At 47.1% G+C, this 18141-nt stretch overlaps 3 protein-coding genes across 4 annotated transcripts in view; 1 reads left to right on the top strand and 2 right to left on the bottom strand.

Annotated features, from left to right (window-relative positions):
- The window catches only part of STAT1 (signal transducer and activator of transcription 1), a 365052-nt gene extending 364125 nt beyond the window's left edge, over positions 1-927 (bottom strand). The window contains exon 1 of the mRNA XM_063116245.1: positions 922-927. The gene's annotated coding sequence lies outside the window, so the exon portion shown is untranslated. The remainder of the gene's footprint in view (positions 1-921) is intronic.
- Positions 1-18141, bottom strand: part of CAVIN2 (caveolae associated protein 2) — a 291429-nt gene that overhangs the window by 174221 nt on the left and 99067 nt on the right. The window lies entirely within an intron of this gene.
- On the top strand, positions 458-12902 carry NABP1 (nucleic acid binding protein 1). 2 transcript variants are annotated; one of them, XM_063116256.1, is made up of 6 exons: positions 458-578; positions 999-1137; positions 6615-6686; positions 9529-9604; positions 10025-10088; positions 12380-12902. In XM_063116256.1, exons 1-6 carry the CDS (start codon positions 488-490, stop codon positions 12568-12570), a joined length of 633 nt encoding a protein of 210 aa, XP_062972326.1. In that variant the 5' UTR covers positions 458-487; the 3' UTR covers positions 12571-12902. The 2 variants fall into 2 exon arrangements, with proteins under 2 accessions (XP_062972326.1, XP_062972325.1); XM_063116255.1 differs by having other exon boundaries at positions 10019-10088.

The raw sequence follows: 18141 nt of genomic DNA, 5'->3' as shown, positions 1-18141 counted from the left end.
ATAATAAGAGAGCGTGTGCTCTGAAAAAAAAAATTTTTTTTAGGAGCCCAGTGTAGGGAGGAGAAGGGAAACGAGAAGGTGCTTTTTCCCTTCCACCAGTAGGGGCGGCAGCCGCCGAAACCAGCTAAACTCCGTGCCTGTTTTAATCACAGCGCCCAGGCTTCCCCCTTCGCCCCTCCAGCCTTAGAAAGACCTGTGATTAGCTTTCCTCCTCGACGGGGTTGGAGAACTGGGGAAGGAAGCAAGCTTGAGTGATAGGGAAAGGGAATCGCCGTGTGTGTGCCGCCCTGTCGCTTAAAAACGCGGTCCACCCCCGCCCCAATCTTCCAAGACTTTACACATTATTACTTTATTGAAGAGTTGTTCAAACTCCATCTCGCCAACCCCCCTCCCCAACGCTTCACCAAGTGTCCCTCTGGGCGAAGGGATGCTTTGTCCTGCTCAGTCTGCCCCAGCAATACCCGTGTCTTCCTCCTGAGCCAGCAGCATGAGCATGGCAAACGAAACATACCTCTTCATAAAAGACATAAAGCCCGGACTGAAAAATTTAAATGTCGTCTTTATTGTACTGGAGATCGGTAAGTGGGGTCCCTTGGAGCTGCTGCATTTCATTCTTTACCCTCTTTTGAGTTCTCCCCCATCCCTGCCTGGTCTTATCCTCCCCCCCACCCCACCCTCGCCTCCTTGGCTCAAGAGCTATGTGTGTGTGTGTTTCAGTTTCTGACACGTGGTCACTTTTCAGGGGAAGGCTTCTGAGTCCTTTCCCTGCTGTGCTCCACCTTTTGCGTATCTCCTTCCCTTAAATACCCCCTCCCTTTTAGGTACCCTGGAGTGGATGCTCCCCTGTACGTAAATGTATATTCCTCCTTAAGTTTTGCAGGTGGCGTTTCCTTCCTGCCACTGATAAATGTGTATAAAAGCCTCGCTCTTCCTCCTTATGTTTAAGCGGACCATTCTCTCTCTCCCCCCCTTCTTTCTTCCCCAATGTTTCCCTGTAGGGCGAGTCACCAAAACCAAAGATGGGCACGAGGTGAGGTCCTGCAAAGTGGCCGACAAGACGGGCAGCATCACCATCTCCGTCTGGGATGAACTTGGCAGCCTCATCCAGCCGGGCGACATTATTCGCTTGACCAAAGGGTATGTGGTGTGGGGCTGGGGTGACATAAGGCTGAGCGCAGCCCAGCCTCTTTGTTGGCTGTTGAAGCAACTTGTGGGCTGGCGGAGGAGTGTTCCTGTTAACTCTTTCCCTTCCGCCACCGGTTCCATCTGAATCAGACTGTCTCTGCCCTAGCGTAGGAGGGGGAGGAGGGCGGCAGCGGAAGCAGGAACTCCTCGTTTGTGAGACCTCGCAGGCCTAAATTAGATGTGGTGGGAGCTGACTTGTGTGGGTCTTTTTAAAAGAGCTTCGGCTATTGGGCGGTATAAAAATGTAATAAATAAAATAAAATAAAAATAAAATAAAACTTGGCTCTGGCCCGATTGCATATCCAGGAAGAGGGTCTATGGTAAATCAGACAACTTGTCCTACCAGTATTTCTGATGGGCAGAAATACTGGTAAAAACTCCACAGGGTTTCTCCCCACCCTCCCTCATCTCCTCCCTGAACGGGGGGATTGAACCCAGGCTCAGTGTGATAGAGCATGTGCTTTGCGTGCAAATGGGCCCAAGTTCAAGGCCCCCCCGACTTCACCAGGTAAGGTGAGGAAAAGAATCCTGCTTGAAATCCTAGAGCGCCGCTGCTGCCAGTTAGTGTTGACAATATAGGGCTAGATGGATGTTCTGATTTCCTACGCTCTTATCTTCTGCGTACAGAGCGAGCGCCTGACCGCTGAGCTAGAATCCCTTCCAGCTTCTAATAGCACTTTCAGCTATTTCTGTTTCCTCTTTTGATGAGCAACCTCAGCCTCCCCCAACCTGGTGCCCACCATATGTGATGGACCGCAACTCCCACAATCCTCAGCCAGCATAGCCATGCTGGCTGAGGATTGTGGGAGTTGTGGTCCATCACATGGTGGGCACCAGGTCACGGGAGGCTGATCTATCTTCGATCCCTCCTTGCTATCCTGTCTACCCTGCTGAGGGCTCCTCTGAACTACATTGGCAGAACGGCACTTGAGAGAGGGTAAATTGCAGGCACAGTAAAAACTTGGCTCCTCTCACTGTCTCTTCCATTATCTCTAAACCTCTCTCACATACTGACACACATCCTGTGTGTGTGAGTCATATGCTTACACACACACACACACACACACACACACGCAGAGCAGTGAAGCCCAACTCAACAACAACAGTGGTCAATGACTCGCTTCTTTAATGCTGGTGGCTTTTTCTTAAATGAAGTATGAACTGTCCTCCCCTCTTTCCTGGGATGGTCTGTTTTTGTTTTTGTTTTGGGATTTAACCCCCCCCCCCAAAAAAAAACCCATGGTGTAGGCCAGCCTTCCCAACCTAGTGCCCTCTAGATGTTTTTGGACTTTGACTCCCACCTGCCCCAGCCAGCATGGCTAATGGTTAGGAATGTTGGGAGTTGTAGGCCAAAGCATCTGCAGGGCTGGAGAAGGCTGAGTTGTGCTGTTGAAGAGTCAAAGCTGTTCCCTTCTCTCCCTTCCCCCTGCCCTACATCCCCAGGCCAAACTGGACATTACGGTGGTGTGACTCACGCTTGGGTCATGTCGAATTCATATGAAGAAAACAGAACTTAAAGCACCATTTGAGCAGGAGGAAGGGTTGGGAATCCTTCCCCACCGCCATACTTTTAAAGCACCATTTGAGCAGGAGGAAGGGTTGGGAATCCTTCCCCACCGCCATACTTTTAAAGCACCATTTGAGCAGGAGGAAGGGTTGGGAATCCTTCCCCACCGCCATACTTTTCTCCCCAGTTTGTTTTGGCAGAGGTTATTTTGGATCCCCACCAGGAGATAAAGAACTTGAGCAAAGCTGATTTTTTTTTTGTTTTTTGCAGGGTTGGGGAGGGTTCAAACCCCAGCCTGCAGATGCTTCGTAAATGCTGTCTCCTCTCTCTGTGTTTTAATTTGGACTTGGTGGCAATCCAACTTATTCACACGGTCTGCTATTATAACATCTAGCTTGGCCTTGAGCATGGTGCCTCTGAACATGGTGCCCTGCTTGACACACACATTTGCAAACCAGCGTTCTGTCATGCTTCACATTTTTTAGGCACACGCATTGGGCAGTGTCTAAAGCTGCTCTTAGGCTAACAGGAATGACAGCTAGAGCAGCCGTACTCTAGTTGAAACAAGCATTTCCACGGTGGAAGAAGTCAGCGGCGCTCACAGAGAGGCACTCTGCTGACCTGTACTATTCAGCGAATTTGGAATCATTTCTGGGCTTGTTTGAGGAAGCGCTACCTTTCCATTGCGCTAATTGTCATTCCTGCTTGTGCAACCTCATGAGGACTGGTAAACTGCCAGCTTTGGATGCTGCCCTTAATGTTTTTAGTGTGTGAGGCGGCCTAATATGTGGTTTCTTAATGGAACTAAAAAGGGCCAGCATCCCCAAGCTCTTTTGCGCTTGCAAAAGGGTAGAACAGGATCTGCAGAGCTGAATACAGAGGGACATGGCCCTTCTGGATTATAAGAGCAGTACCTGGGCCTTTCTTACACAAGTTGTAAAAATCCAACTGCTCCTGTATTTTGTATGCTTTTTTTTTTTTTAAAAAAAATGTGACATTAGGGGATTGAGTGTGTTTTGCAATGTGTTTTGTTTTTTAACATAATGTTTTTCCTGCAGCAGTTAGCTATTCTTGTTTTTTCTGTCTATGGGCAAACTTCAAGAGCAGTCGAGAGGCTTGCTTGCTTTAGAACAGCCTTCCTCAACCTGGGGCGCTTCAGATGTGTTGGACTGCATCTCCCAGAATGCCCCAGCGAGCTGGCTGGGGCATTCTGGGAGTTGTAGTCCAACACATCTGGAGCGCCCCAGGTTGAGGAAGGCTGCTTTAGAATGAAGAGAAGCAGAACTAGCAATTAGCAACAAAAGCATCGTATTATATTACAAGGGCACTGTATGTCCATGTAGCAAATGCAGTCCAGAGCAACATGTGGCAGTCAAGGGGATTGCCATAGTTAGATTGTTTTCTAAATGTTATTAAAAACAACACCCTAAACTACCTTTGCTTGCAGTCACATTAAATAGCCCATCAGTTATTTTAGATGATTAATAGAGGTGTCTTTCTGCTTTATTTTATTTATTTATTTTTTTTTGGGGGGGGGGAAGGAACGGCCTGTCTTTTGTGTGTTGAAAAGCAGAATAAATATCTTGTCTCCGATTCAAATCTTGTGCCCCCATGAACTGTCTGGTTGACTTGAAGCAAGCCACCATCTCAACCTCAGTTTCCCCATTATCTGCTGTATGGACCAATAAAATGGCCCTACCTTATTGGGTGTTTGTAAGGACTGCAGAGAATAATAGGTGTGAAGTGTTTTTGAGTACTGCAAAATGCCAGCTATTTAATTGTTAATGATCTTGAAATGGTGAGCACTTAACCACGCTTTCCTTGACAGAAAAACTCCCTTCCAAATCCTATGGTCCATTTTGTTCCTGAAGAAAACCTTTTTTTTTCTGTTCCAAGTGAAATTTGGTCATGTTCTTTATTTGCTGAATGTGCATTTGCAAATAAACACTATTTTCTTTTTCTTTTTTTAAAGGCAAGGTAAGAGGGGGGCGGGATGAGCTTTCCCTATGCAAACCCCCCTCCACCTGGGCTTCCACCCACTTAATTTTTTTTTTGCGCATTTGTTGTGCTGCTTCTGTACATTGCTCCATCAGTGGGGTACCGTTATAGCTATTTTACAAATGGGGAGTGAAAAATGGCATGCCCAAGGTCATAGGCTCCACACATGAGCTGCCATTGAACCTGTGCTAAGCTCTCCTATGGTTCCCATAGGACAGCCTTCCTCAACCTGGGGCACTCCAGATGTGTTGGATTACAACTCCCAGAATGCCCCAGCCAGGTTGAGGAAGGCTGCCATAGGAGATAACCATTGATATGGTTATGGCAAATTCCCTAAGTTACCTGGAAGCCTGCCAAAAGAAGTTGAAATACCCTTTAATTGTTCCTTTTCCTTTGGAACCGTGACTCTTAATTAGTCCAATATATGACAGTACAGTGAAAGTGTTCAGGGCGAGAACCATATGTAAGGTCATTCATATAGCTAGTATGGTGTAGTGCAGCTTTTCCCAACCTGGCACCCTCCAGATATGTTTGGACTACAGCTCCCATCACCCCTGGCCAGCATGGCCTTTTGTCATGCAGGCTGGGCACGATGGGGGTTGTAGTCCCAACACATCTGGAGGGTGCCAGGTTGGGAAAGGCTGGTGGAGTTCCAGTGTTGGAACTCAACTGGTTTACCTGCCTTGAAACCTCTGTTGAATTAACTAGTGGCCGTAACTCAGTGGTAGAGCACCTACTTTGCATGCTGAAAGTCCCAGGTTCAATCCCTGGACTCTCCAGGTAGGACTACGAAGGACTTCTGCCTGAAACCTTGGAGAGCCATTGTTGTCAGTCACTATCAACAATACCGGGCTAGATGGACCAGTGGTCTGACTAAGTATAAAGGAGATTCCTATGTAGTCAGTTGGGTGACCTTGGCCAAATCATGTCCCCTCTTCAACCAAGCAGACCTCACAGAACTGAGGTGGAGACAAAATGGGAAAGCATCACTGAGAGCAATTTTGGAAAATGTCTCCGATACAAATGTGGCAGACGCAAAGAAAAAGCCCAGAGTGTGGTCAGGACGTAATACTTCGCTTCAGTGTAAAAACCATCTCAGAGTTTCTTGGATAGCCTCCCTATTTGTATATGCATAAGTAACAGGATTTCACCCTTGGATAACTTGTAAGCACTTGGGTTACAGCTTGGCACAAAGTACCACGTTAAGGTCACTTTCCATTTGCGTCATCTGTGTGACTGACGGTGGTGATACAGACTTCGTTGGCGTGACTTGTTTGGACACTGATGAAACTTGGAACACTTGTGCCATCTCTCTCTGCAAAAGCCCTAGAAGCATCAGTAACATAGTGGTAACACTGTCTTGGGTGCCTATTGGGGCTATTTTTTCTCAGGCTCTGGTATCCGTCCCTGGTTTAATAAGTAAAGATTTAAGGGACAAATTGACCAGTGAGCTGGAAATGGAAGACTGGTGCAAATGCAACCTCCCAGCCTGCTCTGGAAAAAGCAGTTACAATAAAAAGTAAAAAATAAAAATCACCTTGTGCATCTTTCAGTTATTGCTTTAATTCTTCTTTTTGCACTTGACAAAATAAACCTGCCCAGTCATTTAGTGGTCAACATGGAAGCATAAAGAATGCTTCTTTGTATCAAACGCAAAATAAGCTTTAATTCTTGGCAGGCAAAAATATATATCAGAAGTCTTATTTACTGGCCAAACCAGGCATGATCCATCCACAATTAAGCTCTTTAAAGTCCTGTTGATTTCAATAAATCAAATATTGAACTCCCCAGTTGAAAGCAGTGCGATCAAGATGCTCTTAATTATTTGCTGGGCCATAATAACCAAAGTTTTCTCCTGTCAAACTAGTACTGTCATTCCAGTCTCTTCCAGTGCTTCTAATGTTGCTGGTGCTCTTTTGGTTAGGTATGCGTCTCTGTGGAAAGGATGTCTTACGCTTTACACTGGAAGGGGAGGCGAGCTTCAAAAAATCGGGGAGTGAGTATCTTGTTTTGCACCTACGTGGTAGATTTGCCTGGCGCCTAATACTTTGCAGGCTGGGCTGGTAGGTATGAAATGTTGCCGTTGGCCAGCTGTATGCACTTCCTTTTGGTGCTTTATGAGGTTTAGTAAGGCAAGGGTTAGCAGACGATAGACATCCAGATGTTTTAGACTTCAGCGCCCAGAAGCCCCTGCCAGCATGGCCAATATTTATTTATTTATTTGTATCCTGCCCAATATCATTGGGATCTCAGGGTGGCGTACATATAAAATCAAACAGTATAAAACAATAAATGTACACATCTAAAAATGTATTAAATCATTGATGAGCTAAAACCAGTAGAAAATTTCAAAGCAATAAAAAGAATTAAAACTATGTGCCACTTTAGTGCTCAAAGGTTTTGATAAAAAGCCATGTTTTAACTTGGCAGTGAAACGAAGCCAGCATTGGCGCCTGTCGGGCCTCCAAGGGGAGGGTGTTCCACAACCAGGGTGCCACAACAGAGAAAGCCCTCTGGAATTTTGGGAGTTGACGTCCAAAACACCTGGCGATCCACTTTCAGCCCATCCCTATAACAAGGTAGTCTCCCAAAGAGTCCTGTTCCTGATATTTGGCTTTCCTCTGAGTCAATTTTTTTTTTAAAAAAAATGTTCAGGAATCCCACTTGTGATGGCTTAGAAAAGACGACTTGATCGGTCATGCGCCTCAAAATGGGTTCCATCTGGGCTTGAATTCCATGTATAATTTCAGCCATGTAAGCTGTCCCTGTTTATTGGGTTAATGCCTTGTCGCTTTGAAGGACTTGCAACGCAGAAAACTGAAGTCTATTTAGCCACAGGTCAGGTATGGTAGAGACAGCTGCAATGCGAGCTTCCATGTTCTATTGTCTGGTAGTGAGCTCCAGCCTGTGGAAGAGCCAACCTCTCCAGGGGTGTAAAGGTAAATTTCCCTCTCCGTCTAACAGAATCTCTTGGATGAAGATGATCTAAGCCAGTGGTTCCCAAAGTGGGTGGTACCACCCCCTTGGGGACAGTGGGATTGCATAGGGGGGCATTAAGAGGCGGGGGCGGCAGGGGGGCGCTAAGAGGCAAAGGGGTGGCAGGGGGGCGCTCAAGGTGGTCTTTTCCGAGAAGCACCTGTCCAGAAGGTCTTAAAACCCAGGGACATTTTTATGGCAGAAGGTAGTTTGGTCCCAAGCCATACAGGGGAAGAATCCACACATGTATCAATACTGTTTAAGAAGAGTCCTTTTAACAGTGAATTGAAATGTTTCAAAAGCACCAAAACGCTAATGAAGAGACATACCTTGCTTGGTGTGCCCCGCCACGCTGGCTGCAAAACAGAGGCGTTCACTCTCTTTTCCCTTCCTCCCTTGGCAAGCCTGCGGCGGGTGCTTCGGATTTTGAATAAATATTCAATTAATTGTTACTGTTTTGAATTTTATTTTTATTATCTTCCTTAGTGGGTCGTTGAAAACTGCTATTCTGAATAATGATTTTTATAGTGTAGGTAGGGCGCACTGGGCACGAGTTTGTGGAACCAAGGGGGCGGTTACCTGAAAAAGTTTGGGAATCACTGATCTAAGCTAAGATTACTACATCACGTGCAGCCCAGTTTGCATAGACAGATGCAAATCTCCCTTGAGTTCAGTGAGGCTTATTCACAGGTACACGCATAATTTAAACATTAAATATATCCTAGTATGCCTGCAGTCCTGTGCAGCACTAGCAAGTTTGGGTGTGTTGCTCCATGGTCTGATTTGCAGAGACATGTAGACCGGATGACTGCAGGATCAAAGCAGATGTAAATGGGCCATCACTGAGAGGGAATCTACATGTCGTACTGAAGGCGCTTGCATGGGCCCCCAGTACGCCCCCAAAACGATGGTGTAGATTCTGCCTACCTGCAGCCCAGAAGAGACGGAGGAGGAGGCGGCTGGGGAATCAAGCTGTGTCCTTGCTGCCGCCGCCTCCCCGCCGGCCTCCTGCTGCCGGGGTAAGAGCGACCCGGGTCGGAGAGCTCGGCTTCCGCTTCCGCCAAGCTCTCCGACCCAGGTCGCTCTTACCCCGGCAGCAGGAGGCCGGTGGGGAGGCCGGTGGCGGCGGCAAGGACTCAGCCGGATTCCCCAGCCGCTGCCTCCTCTGTCTCTTCTGGGCTGCAGGTAGGCAGAATCTACACCATTGTTTTGGGGGCGTACTGGGGATGCATGCAAGCGCCTTCAGTACGACGTGTAGATTCCCTCTGAAAGAATGTTGCACGTAGATTTGTATTTCTTTGCTTCGCACTAAGTGCAATGTTTTTCAATAGAAGGGTTCATAATTCAGCTGCTGGTTGTTAGGTGTACGGTAATCAAGTGATGTTCATACAGGTGTGAACCAGGCCAAAATGTGGACCAACCTTGCGAACACTTCACAGCTGTAGAAGGACATGTAACATTACAAGATGGCCATCAAGGCAGTATCTGTGACCTAACTTAAAATACGGCCTTTGGTTATTCATAATCTAATTGCTTCTGCTCTATCTGCAGTATTGCTGCTTTCATTCAAATAAAAATAAAAGAGCAAGTTCCTAAGCCTCATGAGAAGAAAAATGTGAAACATCCCAGCATGCTGTCTTCGGAAATTAAAGTGTCTCAGTGGGAATAATTGACCACCCCTGCCTTCTTGAAATCAGTGGGACGTAGCTTCTGAGTAAACATGCTTAGGATTGGGCTGTGCATATCTGGGGGCCTCCATCCTGGAATAGGGTCAAATATACAACGTGAACACCCTTATTGAGAGTCAAGAGAGAGTTGTTGCGAAGTTCTTCACTCTGACCTGAGCTTGCTTTTCATTACAGGTTCTGCATGGTGTACTCAGAAGTGCCCAACTTCAGTGAGCCCAACTCGGATCATCTTGGGCAGCCCCATAAAGTGGTATGTGAGTCACGTGCTGCTTCAGAAAGGTGTCTGTGATCTAGCAGCTTCAAGCTAGGCTTAGCCTTAGGCCCGGGGTGGGCAACATGTGACTTTCCTGACGTTTTGTCCTACAATTCCCATCATCTCACACCACTGGCTATGATGGCTAATGCTCATGGGAGTTGTAGGCCAAAACATTGGGAGGGCCACAAGCTGCCCACTCATGCTTCAGGTAATTCTTCAGGTGTGGCCTTTACTTAGCAGTGGGTTTTTTACCCTTGTGGAGAGGAATGAGTATTTAAAGAAACGGGACAAGAGTTATTCTTCTGAAGGTAACGTGAGTGTCTATTGTTGAGTTTGCGCCATCCTTTCTTTTCCAGAGAACAGGTTGGTTGTCTTAATGCATTTCTCTCTCTCTCCTTTCTTTTAAAGGCACAGGGTGAGCAGAGTAATAATTCCCTTCCATCAAGTAATTTGGGTACTTGTACATTTGGGCCAACTGGTAAGTGTGTGTGTGTGTGTGATTCGTATTTTGGAAATGACCACTGTGGTGGTTAGTTTAAACTGTGGTTTATTGAAACAAGCAAAGATCACAAATCATGCCCCGATCTTGGTTTGTTTCAACAAACTATAGATTGGATGCAAAGACAAATGGTGGTTGGTTTAAACCAATCTCTTCTGGCATTGCTATAGGATGGGGTACAGAATCTTTTCAGCCCGAGGGCCAAATCCGAGCTCAGAGAAGCTTTTGGTGGCAGGTGGGTGTGGTCAAAAGCTAAAGGGGCATGCCGAAAATACAAAAACCATGCGCGTATTTTAGCTTTAGGAGAGGCATTTCAACCATCTGGAATGGGGTACAAACTGCACCAAAGCTGAGAACCCCCCAAATGTTTGATGCTTGGGGGAAGGGGGTGTGGCCAGGGGAAGGGGGTGTGGCCACCTGGAATGCCAGATTTAGCCCCTGGGCCTGGAGTTCTCCAGCCCTGCGCCTGAGGGTTAAGCAAGCCCGTTCTCAGAATGGTAAGCGATGAAACTCCCCCCTCTCTGCCTCCCCATCCTAGCACAGCTGGGTGTGCAACTTATCCTCTTGCTCCGCTTGTGTGTTGAGGGCATGCAATGAGTAGGAGGGGGTGGTCCATGCAGATGTGCTGGGGCAAGGCTGCGGCACGGTCTCCTGCTTCCCTTTCTGTTCGGCTTGCGCCTTTGAGGCGACACTCAGAAGCAGGAAGGAGGAAAGAACGGCTGTGATGCGATTGAGCCAAGAGGCTGCTGCTGGGGTGAGGATGTGAGGCAGTCTGGAACTGCCTTCCTCATGGCCAGATAGTTGCTCCAAAGGAAGGAGGCTGCCGTCCCCATCTTAGAACCACATGGTCTTTCCTGGAAGAGAGAGAGAATTCCCCATGCACCCTTGCTGCAGCCCGGCTTTTAAGAGCCTTAACGAGCACGTCACTTTTTCCGTTTAGGAGGGAAAATGTCACAGATGCTGTCTCCGTAACACAAGGCCTGTCTACGTACAGCCGAGCTCTGGGGTCTCCCACGTGGTGCCTGTGGGCTGGCCACAAGCATCTCTTGGAATATACCATGCTCCTTCCCCCTCCTGTCTTTTATGAATTAAAAACTAAACAAAAACATCCCCCCGCTCCCCCCCAAAAAATAACCCTGGGAGGCTGGCTTACAGCAAAGCCAAGAGCTGCCATCTTGATTTGGGTTCAAAAGAGGGCCTTTTTGTTTTGGAGCTCAGACCCCACCTCTGCCTTGTACTTGGCTCCTTGGGCAAGTTCCTTTTCTCTTCATCTCACCAGCCTCTGGGGAATGAGTATTTTGTGACCAGCCATGCCCATCATGGCATCCATTTTGTGAGAGCACATACAACGCTCTCTCTCAAAATCCCAAATGTGCCAGCCGATCCAAAAAGGTTGGGGACTCCTGGTTGGGATAATGGTAGCTGTGCCCATTCACCTGGCTACCAAGAAGCTGTTTTAACTTGCCAGGGCTAACTGCAATCCTATACGGTCCATCTTCTCTCCTTTCCCCCCCCTCTATTTAATTGTGTTGGGCTAATAAAATACACGTGCAGCCTCTGCAGCCGGCTGATAAGACCATCCACAACTGTGTCTCCATGGCACGGTCCAGCTTTCCCACCCAAGGTGGGCGCCTCACCATGTTTTGGGACCTAGCCATCATTGTTCCATTCAGTATGGTTCTCCTGGGCGTCCCACGGCTGCAAAGTGATGGTCACAACAGCCGGCCCTTTGACAAGTCTGTTGTTTTGGTTGCGATAAGCTCCTTGCAACCAGGGAGAGCAAGGCCCTGGTAAAATTCTCCTCTTGGGAGCAGGTGCTAAAGGACACCTGCTCCTCATGTGGCTGTACGCCCATTGTGTAAGCTAACGCTGAATAAAATGACCTTACATTGCCACCTGGTATTGCAGCAAGGGTGGGTGAAGAGGCCCATGCAGTCTTCTCCTTTGTGTATCTGTGCCAATGGATAAAACCGCCAGCAGCACCTGAATATATTTTCTTACCTGGGCTTGAGTGGAGCCTGGAGAAGCCTCTGCTTAGTCACTGAAGCATGTAATGACTTGTTTTCTCCATGTGTTGGTTACAGTCGCCTGTGTTTGAAAAAGCAAGCTGGTCCTCTGAGGCTTCATGGTCTCCACAGATGCCTTCCAAGCTCTCATCAAGTTGAGAACAGGCACCTTAAAGTATAAGCAGTCTTCAACGCTGAGGACCTGAGAATGTCTGATGCGGTCTTGTTTTTGTTTTGTCCTCGTTCTTTTCTTTCTTTCTTTAGGAAACGGTTTGCCAACAGGACCTGAGCTGAGTGGATTGTCGATGGCTTATAATCATGCCCCCTCCTACGCGGGTACTGGGAGGGCCAGTGGACGGGGCGCGGCCCCCCATTCGGGGCCATCTAGTAATGCTCGTCCCCTTCAAAGCACAATGAGTAATGGGAGGGACCCTCGCCGAGCCTCGAAAAGATGACCAAGCCAAATGCCGCACTGTCCGCCTAAACTCTCTGCCCTACTTGAACACTTTCTGCACTTTTGTTGTTTATGGCTAACTGTGAAAAAGGTTTGTTCTTCCTTCTCGTCCTCGGCCTTCTGCGGTGTGGAGAGAAGGACCCTTCCTTCCCCCACCCCACCCCCAGCTGAAAAATCAGTGAATCTGTCAACATTGCAGTACTCCAGGAAGATAGTCTTAAAATAGGGTGTTGGGGGGTGGGATCATAGTTGGAAATTGGGATTCCTTGTTGAATATTAGATGTTGATTTCCAAAACGAAACTGGAGTTTGGTTGGATGCTTTTTCCCCTCTTTTTTTAAAAATTTTTTTTGGGTTCAGTTTGAACAATGCAGCCTTAAAATGTTTGATGTCTCCTGTGCCCAATTCCCATCACGGTTAGTGGGAGCTTGCGAATGCAACATGGTGAGAAAGAGCCATCTAAGAAGTCGGGCCTCTGTTAAAGTTACGTAGCAATAAGTGTGGACAAATTGTCATACGGAAGAGCTGTCTGTTGTAGTTTGGGTGTGTGTGTGTGTGTGTGTGTGTTTGGGGCAGTGGCAGCTTCGTTTGACCAACGAGGGCCAAACATCTCATTAAAACGTGTATGCTGCTTATCCCAGGATCCATTTTATTTTATTGAAGTCCCCACGATATGCCGAATATCCTTGTTTCTAGACATCTGAAGCAAAGTTTTAAAAAATAACCTCTACTTATGTGGACAGTACAAACAATGGTGCAGGGTTTCACCTTCCAACCCTTGAAGTAGAAGCCAAACGCTGTAATTCTGCTACTGCAAGTGACATTGTACAAATGGAAACCGACGTGGGCGAAGCAGAAACTAGCGCTTGGAAGTATTGGTGTCACCAGAGGTCTGGCCAGCAAGAGCTACTTTCCTTGAGTCCTGGCTAAACGGGGAATGGCACCAAACACAGCGCCAGAGAGCCAAGGCCAGGAAATGGGAGCTTCTTGTCTCACATAGGACTTGCCTGCTCCGTCACCCTTCCAATGGTGGGCAAAGCTCTGCTCCCGCACCCTCCCGGGGAAAGTAGATCTGGCAGGGCAGGCCTCTGGCGGCCCCTGCAAGTGCAAGTTTCTGCTTGATTAGCGGTGGTTTCTGCTAGCACAGCATTGGTGGAATTGCATCATTGGCTACTCCCCTGAATGTACGTCCTGGATCTCTGGTGATCCTTCATGGAAGCTGCAGGCTTCCAGTACGATACCCCATTCTTTGAAGCGCTCCTGGTGGCAGGAGCCCAGTTGAAGAGGTACAATCCAGAGAGAGCTTTACAACTTGCTTCTGCATATACTGTATAAACTGGCCATTATGTGAGCCACACTAGTTTTTTCAAGGGCAGGTGTGGGTTTCAGGTTTGTTTTATTGGGCCGCGTGGGGGACTCCCTACACACATGGAAATATCACGCCAGGCAGAAATCTCGATTGAAACAATGTTCCTGGCATAGACATTTCCTATTTGCATAGAGGGTCCCCCTCTCCCTCCATGGGGGGTGGGCAGCATTCTGCCTCTCATCCGTAACCCAGGGAGTGCTTTGCTGCTTAATCCCACTGATAGTATAAGAGTAAAGAGTGACAAATGAAAGTGTGAGTGTGTGTGTGTGTGTGTGAGTGAGAGAGAGAGAGAGAGAGAGAGAGAGAGAGAGAGAGAGAGAGAGAGAGAGAGAGAGAGAGAGAGAGGTCAGTGCTAACACACCTTTTTCTTGAGAGTCTCCAGCTGAAGTGCCTGTTGAGCACCTGTATGATTTGGCTACTAGAGCGAACATCTTGAAAAGCAACGTTCTGCCTTTTCATACACCCGGTTTTCAAACTTTTGAGTTTGAAAAAAAGGGAGAACCACTTTGGCGGTCTTATCCCCCATGTAAAATGAATGCAGTTCTTTTTATGTTTATAGAAATATTCTTGGTGTCTGTTTATACCAGGTAACCTTAGAACTAATTCTGTCCATACCATTTTGGGGGATCACATTTAGAATCTATTCAAATGCTGTTAAATATGACTCGTTCCCCCTTTTTTGTTTGTTTGTTATGTTCTTGAAGCGGACCTCATAAATAAAAGTTGCACTAACCATTTTTTTTTTTAAAAAACACACCACTTAACTTTTTTCTAGGTTGAGGCTATTATCTAAAGATACCTAGTTTGAGATACATTTGTTTAGCTTCAGCTCTAACCTTCCTTAGTTGGAAGCAAATCCCATCAGTTTATTTCCAGGCATATAGGAGTTGGGAGGTGCTCATTGCTTGTCTTAATCGACAAACTTTAGAAGAGTGTTTTTGACATTTCCTCTTGTCTGACTTGATGCTTTCTCCAAATTTCTCCAAAACGCCAGCTCTGGTTAGTGAAGGTTTCCTGTGCTTGCAGAAAGCTGTAATACAGCAGTGTACTGGTCCCGGAGCCAAATCTGGCTTGCCTGGGGCCCCAGTCCAGCCCTCCAGTACTCCCCAGACGCCCATGACCCCTTTCCCCTAATCGTTTGCTGGTTTCCAGGAGTTTGTGCCGTTTCCCCCCTCCATTCTGAAAAGTTGAAATACCTCTTCTGTGTGCAGCCTTTTTGGCCCTGGCTCAGGGCTGCATGCACACGCCTATACGCGCCTGCACATACATCTCCGTGATCTTTATATAGACCGCTTTTTCCTTACTGTCAGCAGCAGCCGGGAAAGAGCAGCCTGTATGAAAATCACTGTGTGGTGGTGGTGGAGAGAAGCCTGTGTATTTAAGCTGCAATTAAGACTGGGGCCGGTGGGGGGGGGGATTTGCGGGTTGTGCACCCAGCCTTAAGTTTGTTCTATATATAATCTAGGCTTTAAGATGTGCACATGGTCTCTCTCCTCACCCCCACCCCCCCACTGGCCCCTTTTTGCAGCATGTTAGGAATCTTCTTGGAAGTCATACTGTGCTTGGTATGTTCCTATAATAAGACTATACGGAAAAGAGTTTGCTGCCTTCGCATACAGATGGTCATTAAATAGTAGTTGACGTTTCTCCAGCAGCTACTACTGAAACAATCACGCAGCGGTTGAGCCTGGAGTGCTGCATCAAGCATGATTTGTCTCTTTGGGTGCCAGAAGAGCAGGGTGTTTTCCATGGGAGTGCTGCATCAAGCATGATTTGTCTCTTTGGGTGCCAGAAGAACAGGGTGTTTTCAGGCAATGCTCTCAAGTAGTGAGGTTGCACAAAGATCGGAAATGAGTCAAGAAGAGCCCAGCTAGTTACTTCCTGTTGCTGGGGTTTTTAAAGGCTGTTTTGGCAGAATGGTTAGCTCTGCCTCCTATGATGATCCTGCTAGTCCTGTATGACTAGGAATGAATGGCAAAGGGATTGCCTAAGCCTCTCGAATCTGGCTGGCGAGAGCTGTGATCGGATCCAGCATGCCGGCCCCCCACGAGCCATGATATGGAGAAATACTGCAACTGTTAACGTTCTCATTGGTTAGGAAAGACATTGAAACTGTTCCTTGCAGACATGATTGGCTTAAGTGGCAAGGGTTATGATCTGTTTGGTTTGTGATTGAATACCGTGAGGATCACTTCCGACCCTACCTGGATTTTCAAACGAGACGTTTTAATAAAATAAAGGCAGTGCTGCTTTTTGGAGAACGCAGTTTCACAGATGAATCAAGAAGAGCTGTATAACCTTCAGGGTCAGTAGCACACTTTCATTTGTCAATTCTTAATGAAATAGTCTTACTGTCAATTGATTAATCACTTTTTTATTTTCTTAAGGGGCAAATCTTTGTATCAAGCCAAGAGAACTTGGAATAAGACTGCACAGGAGGAAGTTCTACTCAGTTTGCCCCTCTGTTCATGGATCCCTCCCTCTGCGTTGGGTTCAGTCCCTTTATATGTATGTCCCAGGAGTCTGCTTGGCTTTGGAGCATGGTCTATAGTTTCAGACTCCCATGGGCAAAGAACTACCTGGTGTAAGTGCAGAGAAAAATTAACCATGGCAGCTTCTCCCTTGTGCTTGGAGAACTCATAGTTCAGTAAGCATATATGCCTTCAACGTTCACTCAAAGTGCTCTTGCTCTTAAAGTAATCCCATCTTAAAAAAAGAAGGTTAAACATCACCAACCCTATTGTGACGCTTTTGTCATTCACTCAAACATGGAAGTACTATGTTCATTAGAGATGCTTGCAAAACTACAAAATACCAAATCATGGAATAGATTATCCTAGTGTTGATAAGCATGCACGTTTAGGGATGTGTGTGACACACACACACACACACAGAGTAGAGAGGTTATGATTCTATAAACACGGCGCCTCCTGTGAACTTTCTGCCCATGTAGGAGTCCAGCCACATCTTTGTAAATATAGATCAATATAGATTGTCCTTTACAAAATGCTTTTGAAGTGAAGAGCCTATCTCGTGCTACTCCATAGGGAGCAGTTCTGGTACACCACCTGTGCCTTCTGCTACCCACGAGACATGCATGATCAGCGTCATAGCTATGTTAACACAACAGAGAATGCCTCCCTTGCTAAAAGGTGAAAGGTGCAACGACTCAAGTGCAACAGTCTTTTTGTCAAGCCACCATCCAATCCAGTACCTTTAAAAGAGTGGTCTTCAACTGGTCCAGACCCAAGACCCACCTCGGACTCCCAAGCTGTAACATGGGGCCCAATGTCGCGCACCATAGCAACGACTTTGCTGTGACCCATCTGAGCTGATCTTGTTGAAGACCACTGCTTTAAACAACAGAATAGGCAGAGCTAGTGCCAGGTTTTGGAGAGCCCTTGGGGCAACCTTCCTACATGGGCTCCTTTCCGTTGGCAAGTCTTCCAGCTCACTAGCACTGGCACCTATTGCTGCCCCTAGACTTTGTTATTGCTACTGCGCTCGCTTGCCTGGTAGCCAATGAGCATGCAGCCTGTGGCATCCACTGTTTGGACCAGAGTGAAGAGGCAGGTGAACAAGTAGGGTGCTGTGCTGAGGAGGTCTGGGGATCCCTCCAGTCTTGTCAGTGGGCCCTCTGTTGAGGTGTGGGCTCTTGGCAATTGCTAATCTTTGATGCCCTTTGAATTAAAAAAAAAAAGCAAAGAAATATGGGTGCTTTCCACAAGGGTCAACCGTCCTCCTTGGACATCTCTGACACACTAGATCTCAAGAAGCTTATAGCAAGTTGCATAGTTGACACTCTACCTCCTGTTGGCCAAAATACTAAAATTTAGGCAGGGTTTGGAGTAAAAAAAACCCTTTCTGAAGTACAAACAAGCATGATTTTCATGAGGTATGGAGGGGACCCCCACCTTTAAAAAAGGGGGGGGATGCATTAACTAAGGCCAGTACCATCTCAACATTTAAATTGACTCAAGTATCTAAATTTTGCTAAGGTCTTTGGCCATAAAAAGTTTGACCTGACCTGAGGATGTACATTAGGACTGAGTACCTGGTAAATCTCCACACTGTCCCCAGGCCTCTGCCAAATCCAGCTGACTTCCTCTGTGCCGTTGGAGCCAAAATGAGGTGGGTACCATGATCTCCTTTCCAAGGGCCATGCTACACATTACGTAATCTAGGGAAAGGTCACTTGAAAGAG

The sequence above is a fragment of the Elgaria multicarinata genome, chromosome 2, assembly GCF_023053635.1.
Source record: "Elgaria multicarinata webbii isolate HBS135686 ecotype San Diego chromosome 2, rElgMul1.1.pri, whole genome shotgun sequence".
Classification (NCBI taxonomy): domain Eukaryota; kingdom Metazoa; phylum Chordata; class Lepidosauria; order Squamata; family Anguidae; genus Elgaria; species Elgaria multicarinata.
This window is presented reverse-complemented; position numbering and strand designations above follow the sequence as displayed.

Coding starts and splice junctions, on each gene's coding strand:
- NABP1 (XM_063116255.1), top strand. CDS start 488: ATGAGCATGGCAAACGAAACATACCTCTTCATAAAAGACATAAAGCCC. Junction 1,138..6,614: donor ATTATTCGCTTGACCAAAGG/GTATGTGGTGTG, acceptor TCTTTTGGTTAG/GTATGCGTCTCTGTGGAAAG. Junction 10,089..12,379: donor TTGTACATTTGGGCCAACTG/GTAAGTGTGTGT, acceptor TTCTTTCTTTAG/GAAACGGTTTGCCAACAGGA.